General features: G+C 39.4%; 2 protein-coding genes across 3 annotated transcripts; one reads left to right on the top strand and one right to left on the bottom strand.

The window, feature by feature from the left end:
• The first annotated feature begins 522 nt into the window (after window positions 1-522).
• Window positions 523-2,915, top strand: LOC146323550 (uncharacterized). The gene is made up of 4 exons (XM_084723153.1): window positions 523-531; window positions 1,899-1,961; window positions 2,231-2,583; window positions 2,717-2,915. The coding sequence occupies exons 1-4, from the start codon at window positions 523-525 to the stop codon at window positions 2,913-2,915; spliced, it is 624 nt and encodes a 207-aa protein (XP_084579279.1).
• Window positions 2,916-12,801: 9,886 nt separating this feature from the next.
• On the bottom strand, window positions 12,802-20,343 carry cep63 (centrosomal protein 63). Of its 2 annotated transcripts, none has more exons than XM_084722133.1 (14): window positions 19,868-20,343; window positions 19,525-19,702; window positions 19,261-19,356; window positions 18,179-18,301; window positions 17,935-18,048; window positions 17,635-17,808; window positions 16,623-16,768; window positions 16,001-16,144; window positions 15,788-15,887; window positions 15,494-15,691; window positions 13,883-13,969; window positions 13,538-13,725; window positions 13,135-13,456; window positions 12,802-13,043 (listed from the first exon to the last, which is right to left on the bottom strand). In XM_084722133.1, exons 1-14 carry the CDS (start codon window positions 19,921-19,923, stop codon window positions 12,846-12,848), a joined length of 2,124 nt encoding a protein of 707 aa, XP_084578259.1. In that variant the 5' UTR covers window positions 19,924-20,343; the 3' UTR covers window positions 12,802-12,845. The 2 variants fall into 2 exon arrangements, with proteins under 2 accessions (XP_084578259.1, XP_084578258.1); XM_084722132.1 differs by having other exon boundaries at window positions 13,135-13,459; window positions 19,868-20,342.
• Window positions 20,344-20,694: the final 351 nt, after the last annotated feature.

The following is a 20,694-nucleotide window of genomic DNA, read 5'->3' as shown; positions in this document are numbered from 1 at the left end:
ACATGTGGATCAATTTGTGTATAAACCTATTATTGTTATTATTATTATTATTATTATTATTATTATTATTATTATTATTATTATCATTATTATTACATGACAGAATGAGTTAGCTTAGCCAGTGCCATAATAATACTTCCACCTAAAAATATATAGTAATAATAATAATATTTGAATCTTTATTTGCATTTTTTGTAATGTGTTCATATATATTTTATTAAAAATAATAATAATAATAATTTATTGGGAAGAAAATAAATAAAAATCACTTCTAATTTTATCAATTAGAATATTTCTATCTGCAGTAGAATGTCTGTTCAGGTCCACTGGCCTGACAGATTCCATGGTTGCTATGTTTGATGTCATTTTAGCATTTTTCATATTTCAAAAATAAATTCACTTTCAGAAGGTCAAGACAGCAGTTTTGTAGTATTTTACTCAATGATTTCTCAAGAAAGTAGATATCCTGCGACAATTTTCAACTGACTTCACTTCACGAACGACTTGGACAGACACTTAATCATGGAAAAAGTAAGAATTCTCTTTTTCTTTTTCTTTTTTCTTTGTCTGAACGGTATTTAGTATTGAGATTGTCAGAAGCCTTTAAATTCATGAATATACTTGAAATGTAAAAACTTTTGAGTGATATTTTGTGGTATTTATGAAGTTTGACCCGGGTTTTAAGGACACCTGTGTCACAGATAATCATAATCATCCCGACACGTAATGATCCCACGTGACCGACAGAGTAATTTAACAAGATTAAAATTTGTAATTTAGGGGAAACGAGGTCAACACCGTTGAAACGAGGTATGTTTGAGACCAGGGGTACTTAATTAAATTCCTCGAGGTTATTTTTCTGGAATATATGGCTAAAAATAATTATATTTTCATGATTAATAATAATAATAAAAAAATATATAATGTACAACTGTACGCCAACCATTTGTAGCCCATGTTTTCTGGTATTTGTCATTAGAACAACTTTGACGAACCAGATGCCTAAATAAATGCGTGACATAAAGTGTAAGGTTTAGCTTTCTTTTAATTGGATTTAATGTTTTTATTTAATTTAGTTTCATGCATAAGTTAAAAGAACTTATGCATGAAACTAATTAAATGACACAAAATACACATTTTAAAAAGCAACAAAAGCGCTGCTATGTGGGAAATTATCTCTGATATATTAACCACAAATAGCCTATGTCAGAATTTTTAAGCCATTTTAGCTATATTGTAGCTATGGCCTATATTATAAGGTCATTTTAATACATTTCTGAAGTACTTGCTCATAGTTATTTCCACAGCAATTGTTTGGTATTACATTTTCTTATAATGCTTTGCATAATACTCCAATACAATGTTTTTGGGGGTTTTTTTGGCTGTGGAAACTGCAGTCTGGGAACTAATCAGCTATTGTCTTAGACTATTTAGATACAGGCATACTCATCTGCAGATATCCGATTTATAGATTATTACTCTTACTGTGGTTTCTCTCCCTGCTTAATAGCCTACAACAGTCCTCAGTGGTATAAAGGCTGGATACCAAAGAATTAAACAGATTTTCCTCAAATTCCCAGACATAATCTACCCGCTAGAGCAGCCACTGGTGGAGAGTAACTGAATGCATTTACTCAAGTACTGTGCTTAAGTAACCTACAACTTTCTGTTTTACAATTCTTATGCTTCATGACATCTCAGAAGGAATGATTTAGCTTTTTATTTAATATAACAGTTTCATATTCTTTCTATTCTGTCTAAATATCATAACTTATGGGGGCCAATCTTAGTTGGGGGCCCAAGGAAGTTGGCTAACAGTAGTCCACTAGCAGTAGGCATACAGCCTCAATAAAAATAAAGTCACTTTTTTTTACAGAAATGTTTAATTCTTCTTCAAGGTCCATGACTACTGTAAGAAGAGGAAGAGGGCCTCCAGACAAGCTCAGGCCCATGGAGACCAGGTAAGCACTTAGATCAACTCTACACTTGCATCATATTCACTGTTTCTCACTATGTTAAAGGTCCAGTGTATTAAGATTTATGTTGATTCATTGATAATAATAATAATAATAATAATAATAATAATAATAATAATAATAATAATAATAATAACTTTATTTGTATAGCACTTTTCATACAAAAAGAATTATAGACATCATACAGTCATAGAAAAGAGAATAAGACAATTTGAGACCTTGATCTTAAGAGTTATATCTGAAAATTCCTGTAGAATGAAAACACATATGGGCTCTTTATATTTGACAAAGTAGTGTCCAGTTGTGTATTTGATGTACATGTTCAACTGTGTGCTGGTGAAGCTAAAACAGACCTTGCTGACTCTCTGCAGGTCCAGGGTGTCATCCCCCAGTCCCACCCTTCCATAATTTTTCCTGGCCTTCCTCCTGCTCCCAACATTCTTAAGGCCCCTGAGTTGATCCCTAGACTTGACCCTCCCTCCTCTAAGCTGAGCCCTAATGCCCAAGAGGACCCTATCCTACCAAGTGACGCACCACTGGAGATCCATGGTTACTTGGTTGAGGAGTACCAGAGGATTTACCACTCTGTGGTGGACGACATGATCAAGTACGTAAATTTAAACTGAAAATTTAAAAAGTCTGACAGTTCATTGGTTAACATGAATATATTGTTACCGTAATCTGACTGTGGTCACGTTTATATTTGTAAATGTAATGTATTTTTTGTGACTTCCCCTCAGATATAAAAGTGCCAAGTCTCGGCCATACAACCTTCAACTGGGGCGAAAGATCAAGCAGCGTCTCTGGGAGACACTGGGTCGTCCAAAGGTAGCCATGGTAGAAAAGTCTGAGGGGATCATGCAGGTCGAAGAGTCGATGGGGACAGAAGTCTACCCACCACTCATAGATGTCGATATCTCTTGTGAACCGCACCCTTAGAAGTGCATTAGAAAGAAAGCAAAACACTGAAACTAAAGAAAATGCAGCATTACTAGTGAACTGGATGAAATAATAGTTCACAATTCATTAACTATAAACATAAAAATTAACTTAAATTTAAAAAAAAGTTAAAACATTCTTCAAACAGAATTTTTTTGTTCCAACAATGACAGTCAAATGACTGCAAAGTAGCCTCAAACTCGATCTGAAAGGTTTTAACAACAGGCTACATCGTAACCTCCACCTCAGAGACAGTAAGGTCAGGAAGAACATCTCCAGCACCATCATCCTTCACCGAAGACTGTAACATCAAGTCTGCAGGGAAACATCTGCAATAACATCAACCTGCACCTCCCAGATAGTAACATCAAGTCTGCAGAAAAATATCTCCAACATCAGCCTGCGCCTCCCAGACTCTAACATCACATCTGCAGAAAAACATCTCCAACATCAGCCTCCGCCTCCCAGACTCTAACAGCAAGTCCGCAGAAAATCATCTCCAACACAGACAGCAACATCAAGTCTGCAGGAAAACATCTGCAACAACATCAGCCTGCACCTCCCAGACAGTGACATCACGTCTGCAGAAAAACATCTTCAGCAAGATCAGCCTCCGCCTCCCAGACTCTAACATCAAGCCTACAGAAAATCATCTCCAACAACATCAGCCTGCGCCTCGCAGACAGTAACATCAAGTCTACTGAAAAGTATCACCAACATCAGCCTCACCCTGACAGACAGTAACATCAAGTCTGCACGAAAACATCTGCAACAACATCAGCCTCCGCCTCCCAGACTCTAACATCAAGCCTACAGAAAATCATCTCCAACAACATCAGCCTGCGCCTCGCAGACAGTAACATCAAGTCTACTGAAAAGTATCACCAACATCAGCCTCACCCTGACAGACAGTAACATCAAGTCTGCAGAAAAACATCTCCAGCAACATCAGCTTCCACAAGATAAAAAAAGAGACTTCCAGAACCAACATCTTGTATCTTCCAGCAGCCAACCACAATCGATGTCTCTGCAGCTCCTGACACCCATTCAGCACCAACTCCAGCATCCACCTGCAGCTTTTTTCTTTCGCAAGACCAGATCTAGATCACTGCCTGTCATTTTCATCCGTGGTCTACAACCAGCTCCAGCCTCTCACTAAAGCCTCTTACCACCAGCTTGGCCAACAGCCTCAGCTTCCACCTGCAGCTATAGCTGTCTTTACAACAGTGAAAAAAGGTAAATGGATGTATATTTTTGCTTTTTTACCTTCTTGTCCTTTAACAATGCAGTAATCTTTAATAATGTGAACAATATGGTGACTTTTTTGTGTACAACTTCACCTTTCTCATCTACAGCCTCCAATAGCCTGCTACATCCATAACCACTGACTACAACCTTTGGCAGCCAGCATCAGCTTCCACAGTCTGCATTATAAGATGTGCATCTTTAAAAAAATGTAAATAGATAATAGACACAATTAATTTTTACTTGACTTAATTGGTCTTACGTACATACAGTTACATTACCTACATGTGACCACAGTGTCTACTTTTTCCTGCTAGCATTAGCCTCACCCCCCCACCTACACACAGTCTCTGACAGCCATCTGTAAGCCTAGCTTGGACAACCAGTACAACTCCAGTTTTCTCAGTATTAGTTTAGTTTCATCCATCTCCCTGCCAGCCAGCAACAACCACAGCCTCCTACCTCCTGCAAGTCATCTGGGATCCTTCCAGCCTTCACTTTCAGCTTCCATCTCCAAACCTCCACCCAGCTAGCTTCCACTGCAGCTACTTCCTGTAACCAGACATTCAGAAACAGCTAAAAGTAGGATATCTTATTATGGTATAATACAGCCTTTTTTACTTGTGATATTTGTTGTCACATAACAATTTCACCACATTGCTGATTTCTAATGCACGAACATCCTTACTGTTCTCAGAACCAGCATCCAGCAGCAGCCTCCACACAGCCCACTTCCACTTGCAGCCTCTGCCTGTAACCAGACATTCAGGGACAGTTGTTTATAACACAGCAAAAAGTAAGATATCTTATTGAAATATAATATTATAATACATTTTTTACTTGTGATACTTGTTGTCATTTTACAGTGGGCTGATTACGTCTAATGCATGCACAACCTTGCTTTTCTCAGAACCAGCAAACCAGCCAAAGACATCATCAGCAAGTCTCTGCCTACAGCCTTCAGCACCAGCCTTTTGTTTGCCTAAAATGTATTTTTAATGTACCTTCACTGTAGTGCACTGTGGTCAACATGTTATTGTAAATATGTTCTGTAAGTATACTGGCTTAAGCTGAACTGACCTGAGTAATGGTTTTTGGATTTTGAGTTTTTATTTTGCGATATAAAGAGACCCTCACTTCATCAGATTTGAAAGATTCAGAACTGTGCCTGTGTACATTTGATCACATATTCAATAGCTGAATCCAGTATACTCAAAGAACCATACAGAAATTTCACCAGGATAAAAACAAATATTTTACTTAATATCATGTTCTTTGGCAAATAGGAGTGTATTTAATAGATAAGCAAACAGGATTTCTTTTTGAAATGGTTAAATGCTGAGTTATAAATGCTCCCAGATGTGTTTGTCAAACATTAACTTCTCAAGGACAGTTAGGCATTCTTAAGATAGACAAAAAAGAAATCCTCTGCACTCAGAGCTGTGTAATGCAGTAGAGCAATGCTTTGAATTTGTTCTACACTGGTTTTCATAAAGTGAAAATACAACAGCTAAGACTTTTGCTTGTTCTCTGACTTGAGCGTCCACACAGTTTTTCCAGTTTTTCTTAATCTGTGTATATAAAAGTAAAGCAAAGCTACAGCAAGAACAGAGAAGTCGGACACATGACACAAGTCAAAAAAAACTTTGGGGACCTTTTAAAACATGATGTCGGTAATGTGATTGGACGTACATTAATGTTAGAGTGACCAAGAGATAGAGACCATAGAGTCAGGAGGAGTCAGAGGGTGTCTTATACGTGACTCAGTATAATCATACAGTGGGATCACTGTACACAGTACACAGAGCTTTTGACCTGTTAATTAGGAAAAATACCTGCACTCCAGTTGCGGAACTATTTGTTTTGGCGGAGCCAAATAAATGAATGAATAAACAAAGAAATCAGAATTTGTTGTCCATTTTTACTGTTACCTAATAAATAGTGTTTGTAAAACTGTTGTATAAAAGCAATAACACTCAAGGTCATGCTGTTATAGTGAATCACAGCTGTGCTGATATTCAGTACGACGACACTCCCTCATGTGATTTTGCTTTACTGTATAGAATATCATATGAGCACTATTTGAACCTGCATTAACTGTTTTTTGACACTTTGGGACAGTGGATACAAATTATGAAGCATAAGTAACATTTCATTGGGGCTGCAACTAACAATTATTTCCATTTTCGACTAACTGGTCAATCATTTTCTTGATTAATTGATTAATTAATCCGTAGTCCTTGTGCTCCACATGTGTGGACCCATTTTTCAAGTAGTATCTGTAAAGATTATTTTCATTATCAAACAATTTGTTGTTCATTCTCTCAGTAATCAATCCGTTGTTTGGTCTATAAAATGCTGATAAATATTGATCAGTGTTTTCCAAAGTCCGAGATGAAATCCCACAGATACCTCACAGATATTCAGTTTAGAGGAGTAAAGAAATCAGAAAATACTGGCATTTAAGAAGCTGAAATCAGAGAAATTTAACTTTCTTTTTTCTTAAAAATTACTCAAACTAATAACCAATTATCAAAATAATTGGCGATTAATTTAATTACTGACTCACTGATTAATCATTGCAGCTCTACATTTCATCAAACATAAAATAAGTTGATATATTGAACTTGTGAGCAAACAGTTCCTCTATACATCCAACAGATATGTAGCAAAATTAACATTCATTTGCAGTCATGTTTCTGACAATCAGGAAAATCTAAGTCCAGCATTCACTAAATCTGAAGCTTGATCTTGATCTGTCTCTTGAGGGAAATATCTGTCTGTATGGGCACAGCAGGTTTTTAGAACTTCTTTGCTTAAAACAGCAAAATTGTAATTTGATACACTGTTATAATAAAAATATTGATTACAGTTTAATTATTAATGCAATACATTTATTGTAGTGAAGTAAATTTTTTATAGAGAACTCACTCAAATATAGCTATACTTTAATTTTGACCCCTATCATCACTAACAACATAGAAGATCAGTGGTGAGGACCCTCCCACACAAAGTAGGACATCTTGTCAGTGAGGAGGAGGAGGGACAGAGGAAGGTGAGGCATGACTAAGGGACACTCAGGGCCAACAGGTACAAAGAGTGGATTATAAAAATCACCAAAAATCCTACAAAATTCAGAGAAAGATCAATGAGTCCATTCACATCTGGCTCCAGAGAACGTCCATGAACAGAGACAGAGGTTACAATGTACAGTTCTACATATAAGCAGATGAAGGTCATGAGATTTGGCTGAAATAGTCAAAAACACAAATTGTGTTGAGTCAAAAAGAGTATTTTTATGTTATGATATTTCTATTTTGTTAAACGCCACAGTATGGACACATACTGTAAGTAGGACATGAGTGTGTATGCACGCACTCATTGTGTGTTAGAGGAATGAGTCTTTTCCTCCTGGCCTCTCTGGCACAGCTCTCTTGGCACGGAGCCCTGAGCTGGCTGATAAGAACGCGCCCCTCTCTGTCTCTGCAGCATTCCAAGTATCCTGGGACGAACGTCCGGAGTCCCACTGCACGAGACGAGTCCGGCCACAACCTGCACCCACTCCCTCCACCCCACCCTCCCCGAGCGTGCTCACTCACACTCAAGAACAATGAGACGTTCCCATCACACAAGGGACATGTCTGGGGCTAGAAGTGGGACATGGACACACGCGAAGCACGACAGGCATGTTGTCTGTGGCCCCGCCATGGAATGTGCAACAAAAAAATGCATGCGGGCTGGTAACAATTCTAGGAAAAGTTTTCTTATCTTGTAAAGGAAGTTTGGCAATTCATAAAAAGACATGTTTATCTCATCCGCCAAGTTCTTCACCGAGGAGAAATATGAATCACATTGAAGAGACATTTCTCATTTACTGAGCCACTAATGAGAACTCTCTTTATACACAGAAACAAACTATGGGCAAAACATTTTAACCACTTGCTGATAAATGGTTTGAATCAATTATCACTCAGAGCATCAGATATTCTTCCCTCCCCATGCTCATCAATCTCCTGGCAGGCTCGGTTTAAGAAATCCCCGCCAACCTGCATTGCCTCTACAGAGATAAGTCAGGCCTCTACACAAACAATCCATCCTCATTCTTTATTCCCATGACAAGTTATGATCCCACAGATAAGGGAAATTCCTCAAACAAATACCTCAGATATCTCCCTTCTTTAAGATGGGTTGATAATATGAAGCAACTTTCCACTTGAGTTTTCACTAAGTTTGCCAAATTTACTGATTGACTTGTTGATTTGGCTTCATGTAACCTTTGAGATGCCTGGTTTGTGACCTAAGGCGTTCAGGACAGTGCTGGATAAGTAAAGACATTCCTGTTTTGTGACAGGAGTGGGGAGGGAAAGTATCTTCCAAACAGAAAACACAGACACAAGCCTCTGAATTACTGCTTGATAGAGTGTCTGACTTGGCAGATTCATTGCTGCTGACCGGACAACAGAGCATTTAAACTGCACCCCCTGCTGGTGGTTTGTGGTACAGCAAGAGGGGCAATGATGCTAATGCTTGAATGAGAAAGTTAAGTTAGTGGAATGGTCTTAATCTTCACTTGGGCCTGTACATTGCAGAATGTGTTCAGTCTGATACTTGAAAGCTGTTTTCATATGTATCTGCTGACATGTATCTGTGCCCACCTGAAAGCTGGGGTAGGCACTTTATTTCTGCAGCAACTGGGCAAGAGTTCAACAATAACCATTAAGCACAATGTAATTAAAACCATCTGAGAGAAAACTAGGCTTCTGCTCCTCTTCTTGGCTCGGTTTTCATAGAGTTTCATTGATTTTTCAGTCAGGCAGCTGATGTCATTTCAACATCGTCTCTTAGGCTGAGTCTGGTCCGTCCACCACTGCCTTTATTTTGCTGAAAATAGCCATTGAAATTTGGAACTTGTTTAGTCCTTCTAATCAGGTCCAAATGTTGACCAAAAATAGACATTTAAATTTGGGCTGTGTTTCGTTCATCTGTCTTTTCACTTTCAACTAAAATCAGATGTAGATGGACATTGTCTTTTCAATGACATGAAAAAGACAAAATCAAATGTTTCTTAGGTAATGGTAAAACTGTTTCTGAATGTCTTTTCAAACCTAAATTTTGCTGGGTGGGAAGTAGTTGCATTTTTGAGAATTTCTGACAAGGTAATTGTGGTTTTCTTTGTGAAGAAATTATATCAGACACAAGTTATTATTCGAGGCAAAGTATTTTACTTCTTCAAACACATCCGAAGGGGGCTTCTCATTTATTAATAATAATTGTCAGTTTTACCAAAAACATCTTATTGCACGGTCAACATACTTTTTTCAAATCTTTCAGTCACATCTCTTGCATTCCTCAGTGGTATTTGCTCTGTAGACTAACTCAGAGATTCTATTGTTGGGGGTGTCCTTGACTTTTTCATGTCAAGTACCCCAACAAAAGATGCACGTTAGACCACGGACCCTCAATCTGAGAGAGTTCTGTCTTAAGGAATTCCCGTTGGAGAATTTGTTTAAATTTTAGGCTTGAAGATCATAAAGGCTTCATAGTCAAAGTGTCAGATCAGGATCATTATAAATTACAAGCAATCAAAACAGCCAATTATTGCCTATTCATTACCTTGTTGTCCCAACTTCCAAAAAAATGTGATAAAAGTTAGTGTATACTATTCCTCCTTTCACTATGGACCCCCATACCACCCACTCAAGGATCTGCGTTCGTCACCGAACTCCAGTTTGAAAACCACTGGACTAACTAAGCAACTTATTGAACTAAATAACCCTAATTCCAACTGAACAAATTCCATCTGCATGAAGAAGACCAAACAGTGAGGCTGAAGGCTTCAAAAGACCCAAGTAAGTGGACTTGATTCTATTCTATAGTTCAACTATTTCTAAATGCCAAGAATGAACCTTCAAGCTCAGGAATTGTCAAGATTTTATATAGTACGGGGCCCAAAACAGGTTTAGGTTTTATGTTAACATTATACATGTTTAGTCTCCTTTTATCATTTTCGTTATGTAGATATATAGAAATATTGGCAACCTTATTCACGTTTGTGTGTGAGTGTTTTTTTTTTTTTTTTTGGTTGTATTTTTCTGTCCATTTTGCTATTCACTTTGGTTACAAGTCACAATGGTCTTGGCTCTGGAAGGAGTTTTCAACAATAACCCTGAAAATGTACTCAGAGTTGGCTTGAAGACTACAATTTTCTTGCAGAAAGCCTCTGTGTCAAACTAATACAAAAACAAGTTGCACTACAGGTAAACATAGGAATAAGTGTTTTGTTTCAGTGCTTAAACAATACTCAATTTTGGCCATTCCTTTTTAATATTACACCTCTTGCAAGTTAGCCAAAGTCATGGAAGAGCAATGCTTAATTGCTGGAATGCCCTTTTAAAAGCATAATATAGTCATTAGAAGCACAAAGTGATCATTTCCCAAAACTAACCAAGAGAATTCCTTTAGAAATAAGATGTCCATTTGTCCTGACAGGGTTGAGAGCCTAATGCAGACAATTCAATTCATTAACTAATCAATAAAGCATTTACTTAATCATCTTGTTGCCTAAAGCATTTTTTTTCTTGTGAATCACTATGTAAATAAGGCAGCCCAAACTCTCCCTGGACTTGAATCAGCCTCACTCCTCCTCCCTCTTACTAGGCCCCTTCAAAGAATCTCCACATATAAAAACCTTTTCACCTCCCTCCAGAGAGAGCCAGAGGAATGCCTGTCTTGCCAAATTCCTCTGTGCTGTTTGTTGGGGCTTACAGTGCTCCTAACACAGGCTACCACATACCAAAGTGAGAAGTCACTGGACTCTAGAGACTCCTGAGCAGAACTTCTGTACTGTTGTTGTGATAGTATGATAGCGAAAACAGAAAAACACATATTTCTTGAGGTTTTTCCACTTTATTTCAGTATGCGGTTCATTAGGAAAGCAGTAAAATATAAGTATTCCCCTCTGGCCTTTCAGTGTTTGTGAGGTTGCGCGCCCCACATGGTTGATATTAACATTCCATCAGCTTTCTAATGATGAGGACAAAGCAGGCCGCAGGGGAAGGTTCATGACAGCATTGGCATGGTGCACACATTCCTGCACTTGACTAGCCAGAGGGCCTCTGCAGGGTGGATGGATGGATGGTGGTGGTGCTGCTGGGGGGTTTGGGAGACTGCTAACTGGGGAAAATGAGGAGAGCTACAGTATAAGCAGGCTTCTCTCCCTCCCTACTGTCTGGGATGTTGGACAGACATGTACATATGTGGAATTTTCTCAGTTATGACAGACGTGCAAGGGAGGACGGACACCTCTTTGGCTCGCAGCAACATTCTTTTCTCTGGACGTAAATGCAAAGCTCTTATTAATGCTGCATTCCAGGCAACTTGAAAAATTAAAATATGCAGCGCCCTACGAGAAAAAGCGCAAAAGAGCCCCACTTAATGTCAGAACTCCGACAAGTAAATCAGGCGGAGGTCAGCAGCCAAAAGTCAGTTATTTGAGGTCACACAAACGACAGACTGCAGGGAAGAATACACCAAGAACGGTCAACTATTTCTTAAGGCCATATCAATCTATTAAAAGCATGATGGAAGCACATTTCATTCCTGGTCTGAGCAAGCATGTCTAGTTATCAAATGAAGTGAGCCAGAAAATACACTACAAAACATCTCTGCCATAAAACTTCAGATACTCAAATACTTTTGTTTTAGTTGTCGACCATCATGGGTCACATTTAAGGTGGTGTGTTTTGGGCCTTTCGCCTCTCCACCTGTTCTTCTTTTTCCACAAACTGACTACAGCTGAAACAATTAGTTGATTGACAAAAATTAAACTACAAGAGCCACTATTTTAATGAATGTTCATCATGCAGAATGTTTACATGTATATGAACATCCTCTACATTCTAGCTCTTGCTAAATGACTTCATGCATTGCTGATTAAGTCCTTGACCACCAGGTTAATGTCTCTGTGTTCTCAAAAAAGGTGAGGTCAGATCAGTCAGCATGAGCCAGTTCTTTAATCTTATCTGTTGAATAATATATTCAAACATGTGGAGCACACAGACGTACATCTTATTTTTAAATTTGTTTCTGTAACGATTATTTTCATTATCGATAAATCTGTTGATCATTCTCTCCATTAATAAATTAGATGTTTAGTCCATAAAATGGTGAAAGATATTGATCAGTGTTTCCCAAAATCCAAGATGACGTCCTCAAATGTTTTGTTTTGTCCCCAATCATATTCAATCTACTGTCAAAGACGAGTAAAGAAATCAGAAAATATTCACATTCACGAAGCTGTAATCAGAGAATCTGGACTTTCTTTTTTTCTTAAAAATGAGTCATCAATTAACTTATTAATTTATTACTTGAATTATTGTTGCAGCTCCAATTCGCTTGATGAGACGGGACAAAAAAAAAAAAGTACGTCCAATAAAAACGCATTCTGCCGCAATGCAGATAGAAAACTGTACACGTTGATGTTGTTCAGTGGAATAAAACGGGGGAACTCAAAGGTCGGTGCTGCCATACTGAACTTAAATGTGCAATATGGATAAAAATAGGAATACACACAAAATGCCCCACAACTGTCATTCTCCACTACGTACAGTCTAATAAAGTACAAGAACACAGTCCTTGGCACCACTGTTCAAGGCACTTTCATTTTTATTCCACCTTGCTCTGTAACTAACCCGTCTGTACTGAAGTCAGGGCTGAGTCGGGCCCTGAGCCACTCAGCAGGTACTTGGACACTGTGTTGTCGTTCTTCTCCACCATTCCCTGGATGTGGGTTTCTAATTTCTGGAGCAGCTCCGTGGACCGTAAGCTCTCTTCCTCCAGGAAACGAGACACCATGCCGTCTGCAGGTGACACTGACAAAGGCTCCTGGCAGCCAAGAAAAAAACACAAATTTAGGATTGTACCAAAATATTAGATTTACCACAAGTGTGGACTTGTTATTTGTGATGAGCCTCACCACTGGAGAAGGAGACGGTGTGAGTTTTTCTTCAGAGCTGAAGCTCTGTCCCTCAGCAGCAGGTTCGTTTGAGCTCGGGGTTGGCACTGAGTTTCTCCTGGTGAATCTCGTGCCACTGGCGGAGGATGAGGAGGAGGATGCTGATGAATGAGGCCTGCTGTTTTGGGCCTGGCTACAGGAGTGCTCTCCGGGGGAATGGGACAGGGTGTGCAGCTGTTTGAAGAGCCTCTGGATCTCGCCTTCAGAGTGAGTGGTGTCCTCCTGCAGCTTAGCTTTTGTTACCCGAACCTCTTCCCTGTTTTTGTGATGTCGGGTGTCATCGCTGCTACAGAGAGAACAAGAAGATGGATAAGGGTCCAGTTTCTTGATCTTATGTGTGTGTTCCTGTGTGTATGCCGGGTACCTGTGCTGAGCAGCCTGTGGTCGGTCAGTCATAGCGTGGCTGAGCATAGCTTGTTCATATTTGTTGGAGACCTCAAGTCGGGTGTGTGTTTCAGCGAGTGCCTGCCTCAGCTGCCGATTCTCTTGTTCCAGGGTGCTCAGAGATGACACATAACTCTCCCTCAGGGAGGCAAGTGAGGAATCCCCCCTCTGAGGAGAACAAAGTGATTCAGTGAGGAAAAAGCAAAAAAGAGCTGAGTCAGATTTAGAAACAAGCACTGAGGCCACATTAAGAAAAGAATGCTGTCCGCTGCGGTCTGTGAAACTGCGTAATGACGACATGACGACCGTGTCAAAGCAGACAAACCTTTGGTGACTGAGACTCCAGCCTCTGTAGCAGACCCCTCAGATGCTGAGTCTCAGTTTGTAGAGTCTCCAGCTGGGCCTGAGTCATCTGAGAAAGTTGGAGAAGAAAAATGTGACTTATTTTACTGAATTCTTGAACAGATACATTGGCTCCAGCATAATTCAGCTTTTTTCAAACCTGGCATCACCAGACAAATTCTCAAATGTGCATCTGCCAGAGCAAATGAAAACATAAGTTTGGCATATTGTTCTGGCTTCCAGACTAGAAAAGTTACTTAAACAATGACGAAACTACTCTAAGGAATTTCATCCTGTGGGAAAATCTCAACTTTAAAATGGTCTCTTACAGGATAACTACACTCCCTTTCAGACATCTCAATACATAAATGTAATGCCAATTTTTAACAGTGTTGTGTCTGAATATGTGCCAAAGTCACCTTTAAATAACAGTTACCATGGTAATGTAAAGGACTGGCCTAGTAACATTTCTGCAGCTCCTCTATTAAATAAATTTAGCAATCAATTAATATTTCCTATGCACACAGAAATAACTTAAGGTTTGGTAACTACCACCAAATCCAATTTGTCTGAACCGGTGGTTACGCTAAAGGAAAGGTTAATTCATTAGAATTTATCCTGTAGAACCATGGGTCGACACAATTGACTCTTCCTAAACTGCTAGCCAGTCTACATAATATGTTAACTAGGTCTAATAGCTAATGGTAGCAAAAATATTTTGCTATCATTACACATATATGTCGTTTGCACAGGTCCCCCAATGACATCATTTAACCATCTTAAAACTGTGGTTCTTTTCAGTGTAGTTGAGCGTTAGCATATCTACGTAGGCTAAAGGAAACGGAAAAGAAGGTTGACTGAGGTTCGACTAGCACGGAGCAAAAAGGGGTGGGATTTAAGATGATAATAATAATATATTGTACTTATATAGTGCTTTTCAGGATTCTCAAAGACGCTTTACAAAACAAAAAAGATAAATAAAAGAACAAATAAGGGATGAGGAAACAAAACTGTCTGTGATTAAAAGCAGTGTTGAAGAAGTGAGTCTTGAGTGATTTTTGGAGAGGGAGGTGGAGTGTCAGATGACTTTGGGGAGTGAGTTCCAGAGGGTGGGAGAAGCAATGGAGAAGGCCCTGTCCCCCCAGGATTTGTGCTTAGCTCGGACTGGGGGGTGACAGGAGGTTAGCGTCAGCGGAGTGGAGTGGACGGATGGGAGTGTGTCGATGAAGGAGCTCAGATGGGTCAACTGCAAAATAGGTTTTAAAATTCGTAATGCAGCCTGTGACAGACCTGCAAACACCCTTCTTCAATCATATCATTATGTTCCATTACATGTTGTTATGTTGTCTGTCCCCTAAATTATTATTAATGTTGTGTACTGCATGCCTGCTCTTCCAAAAGAGTTTGTTGTGATTACTGTGTGCTGATTTCAAAACCTGTAAGGAATAAAAAATTGTCACACTTTTAAAAAAGCTTTCAGCACTTGTCAAAGAACGCTGAAAACTGGACAGTTTGAGTTGACAAAACGCGCATTAAATATTTATTAAATCTCTGATTTTGATAAAAAAAGACCTACACCTGTTTATAATCTTACTTTAACCTCAGTTGCCTTCTGTTCTGCTCGCTCCACCTCACGGCGGAGCTGTTGCTTGATGCTGGATGAAGAGTTGTTCAGTGAGGCGATGGTGACGTCACGTTGGTGTAACTCAGCGGTCAGCTTCGACACCTCCTTCCTCATTCCCTCCACCTCACCGCTGTGAGTCTGCTTGGCCCTTTGAAGCTCTTCTCTGAGCTGAAGAATGAAGCCAGAGAAGTGACAATATCGCTGTTACACAGGTAAACATTACACAACAACAGTATGTACATCAGAAAATTCAGGTTTTCTGACCTTTTTCAGTTCAGCAACAGAGGAATCATATTCTGCTTTAATGCTCCACAGTTCTTCCATCTTGGATTGGTCAGCTCTCTGTCGGCTCACCCTCTCCACTCTGAGCAAGTCAAAAAACATTAATATCATGTTTTAATGTCACAAATTCAGGACTCACAGAAGCACAAATGACAAGTTCTTATGTCCAAAGTGGACATATAAAGAGGTATTTACCTCTCTTTCAAACATGCCAGTTCAGCCTTGAGATGAACCTCACATGCCTGGGCGCAGTGAAGCTTGGTTGCGGTCTTCTCCAGTTCTTGTCTGAGAGTTTCCACACCAACACAACCCTGAGCTGCCAGACAGTCCTCCAGAGAGCTGAGAAAACAACATATTGAGTTTTATTGACTTCCATAAAAGCTCTTTTCACACAACACACAAGTACTGAGCTTACTAAATTACAAATACGCAACAGTGCATCTTGCCTACAGCACCAGTAGAGCGCCCTCCTGTGTACAGTTGCTGTACTGCATCATGAATGAGTAGGGCTGCACAATATGGTCAAATTTAGTTTCATTGCAATTGCAATAAAATTAGTGGGAATGATCAATTTTGCAATACAAAAAAAACAAACAAACATTAATATCATGTTGATATGACACTTGTTGGGGTCTGCACCAAACAAATATGTTTTCTTTCATCTTTCATTTTTAAGTCAGGTCATCTATGCAGCACTACAGCACATTTTTCTTTTTTCAAAAAAAATGCAATTTGGTTCGGCACTTGGCCATATTGCAATTTCAATAATAATGCAATTGGTTGTACAGCCCTAATTTAAAGGTAGAAATGCACCCACCGTATGACCTGATCTTTAGCTTGCAGCACTTGGTTGAGTCTGGCAGCCTCATTACGAAGCCTTTGGCGTTCGAGACTGGCTCTTCGCACATATGTATCCTGGGAGTCCAGCGTGGCGTGGAGTTCCTGCCTTTCCTCTGTAAGGACCTGTAGAACAGCATAATAAAGTTATATTTTAACCTTCTGCACTGGATAACAAAACTGCTGTTTAACATGAGATCACCATTTGCCATTTATTTAAAATTATACTCCTGGAATCTGTTGCTTGTGTACTGGTGCAGATTAACACACTAAGTGGGGCCGGGCAATATCTCAATATTATGTTGATATCAATATATAAGACTAGATATCTTAAATTTTGGATATCATTATGTTGTGATAGTAGTAGTATAGTAATAGTATACCAGTAATAGTAACTGTGTCTTTAGCAGGCTAATTCACTGACACGTGTCTCTGAATTACTGACTTCTGTCTCTTTTTTGTAACATGGGATGGTAGGGAGGGACATAATCATCTTAAAGCGAGGACACACATTACAACAGTTAAGCCAACTATGAATATTATATGGGCGTGATGACTGATAGGACCAAGTTGGACCGAGTCTCTTCCACTCTGTCGGTGTTGACAGTCAGCAGATAAGGTCATATAGTATGTGACATGTAAAGATAAAATACAGAATACATTAAGATAATATTATATAAAGATATAAGGCAAAGATACGATAATCATTTTCCAGCTGTTTTCAGAAATATTATGTTAAACATGTTTGATATTTTTGACTGACATCAGCGATAGATGGAGTCACTTGTGTGTCGCATGACGGCAACATGCACAAACAAAAAGAAGGATGCTCCGCAAAAAAAAGTTCATAGTGTAAGAATGCACTGGAAAGCTGACTTACTCTTTACTTTACATGCAGGTTTGTCTGATCTTTGCAGGTGTCAGCTAACCGTCAACTTTGTCACAAGCTTTAATGTGCCCCTGTCTGTACACGTTCCTGACATTTTGCTAACCTGCTGTTCTCTCTGGTACTGTCCCAGCCACATCTCGAGGGGTCGGAGGCGTTCCAGTTCAAGATCCTGTGAGTGCAAGCTGCCCTGAGCCTTCTCCAGCTGAGTACACAGATGTTGCACCTTTAAGCAGCACTCCCTGTGCTCCTTCTCCTTCCGCAACGATGCCCACTGGGCCTGGAAACCAAATGAAAGAACATGTGTGCAAAAAAGCACCTGCCTCCATTTTGCTTCAGCATTAAACTGTCTGAATGATGTTACTGTGCTGTCATGACATAATAAAAGTTATAAATCTGCTTTTACTTTCACATGTGTGAGCTCATCAGTTAGACTTTTATTTTGGGCCTCCAGTGCTGTCAGTTGTTCTTGGCAGTGGTTGCGCTGCTGATCCCACTCTAAAGAGTGCCGCTGATATTCCTGCAAGGAGAGACAAGGATGACTGCACTACACATAGCCAGCAGATGGCAGTAAAAGTCAATCTATAAGTGGCTAGGGTAATAGTGTGAAAAAACAGGATATAGCAGCAAGTGGACAAAAATTGTTGTACCTCAATCTTTTCACTGAGTCGGTTCACCTCTGAACGGCTGGTCTCTTTAGTATTTGCTCCTCCACTGGTCTCCTTGAGCTGTTTGCGCTGAAGCTTCTGATAACTTCTCTTTAATTTCTCTAACTGCAGAGACAAGTGTTTGTGTGAATGTATTCTCAAATTCAAGTTTTAATCAGAGACTTTGGTAATAGTGTTGTCAAATACACGCACTGGACCACACTGCAGAATGTTCAGCATTACAATTCACAGTAATCAATGCTAATCTTTTGTCGTCTTATGATAATTAATTTGAATAGGATCTAAGACTGTCCAACTATAAAGACCCAAAATAGCGATTAAATCACATCACCCCTGTATGTCATTACTTTGACTTTCTATACATGCTATGCCTGAAGATTCTACATCTAAATTGGAAAATTTTACACAGACTTGTACCATCTTACCCATCAGCTCTAGTCACACCTCATATACCTGTTAGACCCATGCAATATATGCCAGCCTCATGACCACTCCAAAAATAAACAAAACATCAGTAGGTGGTAGAACCTTCTCTTACCAAGACCCTCTTCTTTGGAGTCGTCTTCCTACTCAAATCAGGGAGACTAGCTCAGACAACTCTTTCAAAAGCAAACTCACAACACATCTTTTTGCACCAGTTTTCAACCTCCTTTAGTCTGCCTTTCACACTGAGCTCTGGTGAGTCAACAAATACTATGAGCATGGTTATATATGTGTGTGTACTGTAAGTTAGATAATGTATAAATATCTGTGATGTCCTACTTCAGTGCGTTTTTAATTCTGTTCATTACTGTTCTTACTGTATCTGTCAGATATTGCATATTGTTTATCGTCTACATTTTTGTATGTTTATTTGATGTATTTTTGTATGTTTTTTATCTAATGCATTTTTTCATTTATTGTGCAGTTATTGCTGTTTCATTGTATGTACAGCCCTTTGTGGCATGTTTTGTGATATGACAAACTTTAACTTGACATGACTTGACTGACACTTTCTTAGGTTACACCGGTTTATAAGGATTAAAATCAAATAACACTGCTGATTGCTTTCAGTTATGTCTCACCTCTTCTCTGAGTTTCTGCAGTTGTTGCTCATACTTGGTAACTAACTCTTGTCGACCAGGCTGGGCTTCTTCCAGCTGCTTGCGGAGCAATCCGATCTACAGTCAGGGGTGATGACAGTAATGTTATTGTAAAAATCAATATGTTAACAGTATTTAGTAACATCATGCAGAGTCGTGCAGAGGATGTGGGGACAAACTGTCAAAACTGTGCAGAAAAACAACAAAACAGCACAATAAAACTTTATGAAGGATCTGCTACTGCACCTCCAGGTCTCTTCGTTCAATGAGATTCCTAGAAGCCAACAGCTCCTCTTCCCCACTCTTCAGCGTAAGCTTCATGGCCTGCATTTCATCCTCCCACTCCCTCCTCTGATGACTGATCATAATGTCAATCTGTCTCATCAGCTCCTGCAGCTCTGGCTCACATGATGAAAGGACAGAGCTGGAAAACAGATACAAAATATCAAAGCATGGTGATGTTTGCTGGAACAGTTAAAATACAACATAGCAAATGTCTTCTCTACAAGAGCTCATCATCAATGTTTTCCTGTGATATTAACAAAATAGCTCAAGTTATCTGGCTAGTCAACAGCTTTAGTCAGTTTACCTTATATCAGGATTCTGCAGAGATCCCAGAGAAGCCTCGATGTGGTTGGAAGTCATACTGTCAGTGTTTATCAGGCTTGGTAAATAACATACACCACAGTGGCTCTCTGGACATTTAAACTTCGTCTCAAGTTAACTACCCGCTGAGTTGACTCACCTAGCAACCCCTCAGACAGCATTACCATTAGCAGCTAGCTAACCATAACCAAAGTGAGCTGCAACGGCGCCAGTTAAGCTGCGTGAGTGGGCATGAAATGATTGAAAGGCTACGTTAAAATTAACTTAGTTTGGATTACAGCGAGGCGAAGTTAAGTAAAGCAGAGTATTAAAAGTTTCTAACATGGTTATCAGACGTTAGTAGCTAACGTTAGTTATTTTCAGTGTGGCTAGCTGCTTTTGTTTACATCGTTAACTGAACTATACAGCACAAAAAGTAACTTATTACAATGGATTTCCTGATGTAAGGCGGTAACTCCACCTCCAAACTGTGACCTCAGCACGCTGTACGTCCAGAGTGCTAGCTTAGACAGGGCTTTGTGAGCCGTGTCTAGAAGAGAACCCCAGACATGAGGAGAGAAGATCTCGTGAGAGTAATAATTTTAACCCAAACTACGACCCCTCCCTAACCCTATCTAACTATTTTTAACCACAAACTAGCCTAGATCTTAATCATAGCGTTGTCAAGTGATAAAACGTAATTAGTCTGTACAACATGCACGTTGAAAAAAAACAACACGTACAAATCACGCGAGAGTTCGCAAAACAATGGTTGCCTTCTAGACACGTCCGTCTGTCTGCATCCAGGTAACGTTATGGCTAAAATTCACC

This window comes from Lutjanus erythropterus, chromosome 7 (assembly GCF_056507025.1).
Source record: "Lutjanus erythropterus isolate fLutEry1 chromosome 7, fLutEry1.hap2, whole genome shotgun sequence".
NCBI classification, from domain to species: Eukaryota; Metazoa; Chordata; class Actinopteri; order Lutjaniformes; family Lutjanidae; genus Lutjanus; species Lutjanus erythropterus.
This window is presented reverse-complemented; position numbering and strand designations above follow the sequence as displayed.

Excerpts from the sequence above, each read along its gene's own strand:
- LOC146323550 (XM_084723153.1), top strand. Across the intron at positions 1,962-2,230 it reads CTCAGGCCCATGGAGACCAG|AATGAAAACACATATGGGCT; the intron begins GTAAGCACTTAG and ends AAATTCCTGTAG. Across the intron at positions 2,584-2,716 it reads GTGGTGGACGACATGATCAA|ATATAAAAGTGCCAAGTCTC; the intron begins GTACGTAAATTT and ends ACTTCCCCTCAG.
- cep63 (XM_084722132.1), bottom strand. The coding sequence starts at position 19,923 with ATGACTTCCAACCACATCGAGGCTTCTCTGGGATCTCTGCAGAATCCT. Across the intron at positions 16,145-16,622 it reads GCTAAAGATCAGGTCATACG|CTCTCTGGAGGACTGTCTGG; the intron begins GTGGGTGCATTT and ends TTGTTTTCTCAG. Across the intron at positions 13,970-15,493 it reads AGAAGGCAACTGAGGTTAAA|ATGACTCAGGCCCAGCTGGA; the intron begins GTAAGATTATAA and ends CAACTTTCTCAG.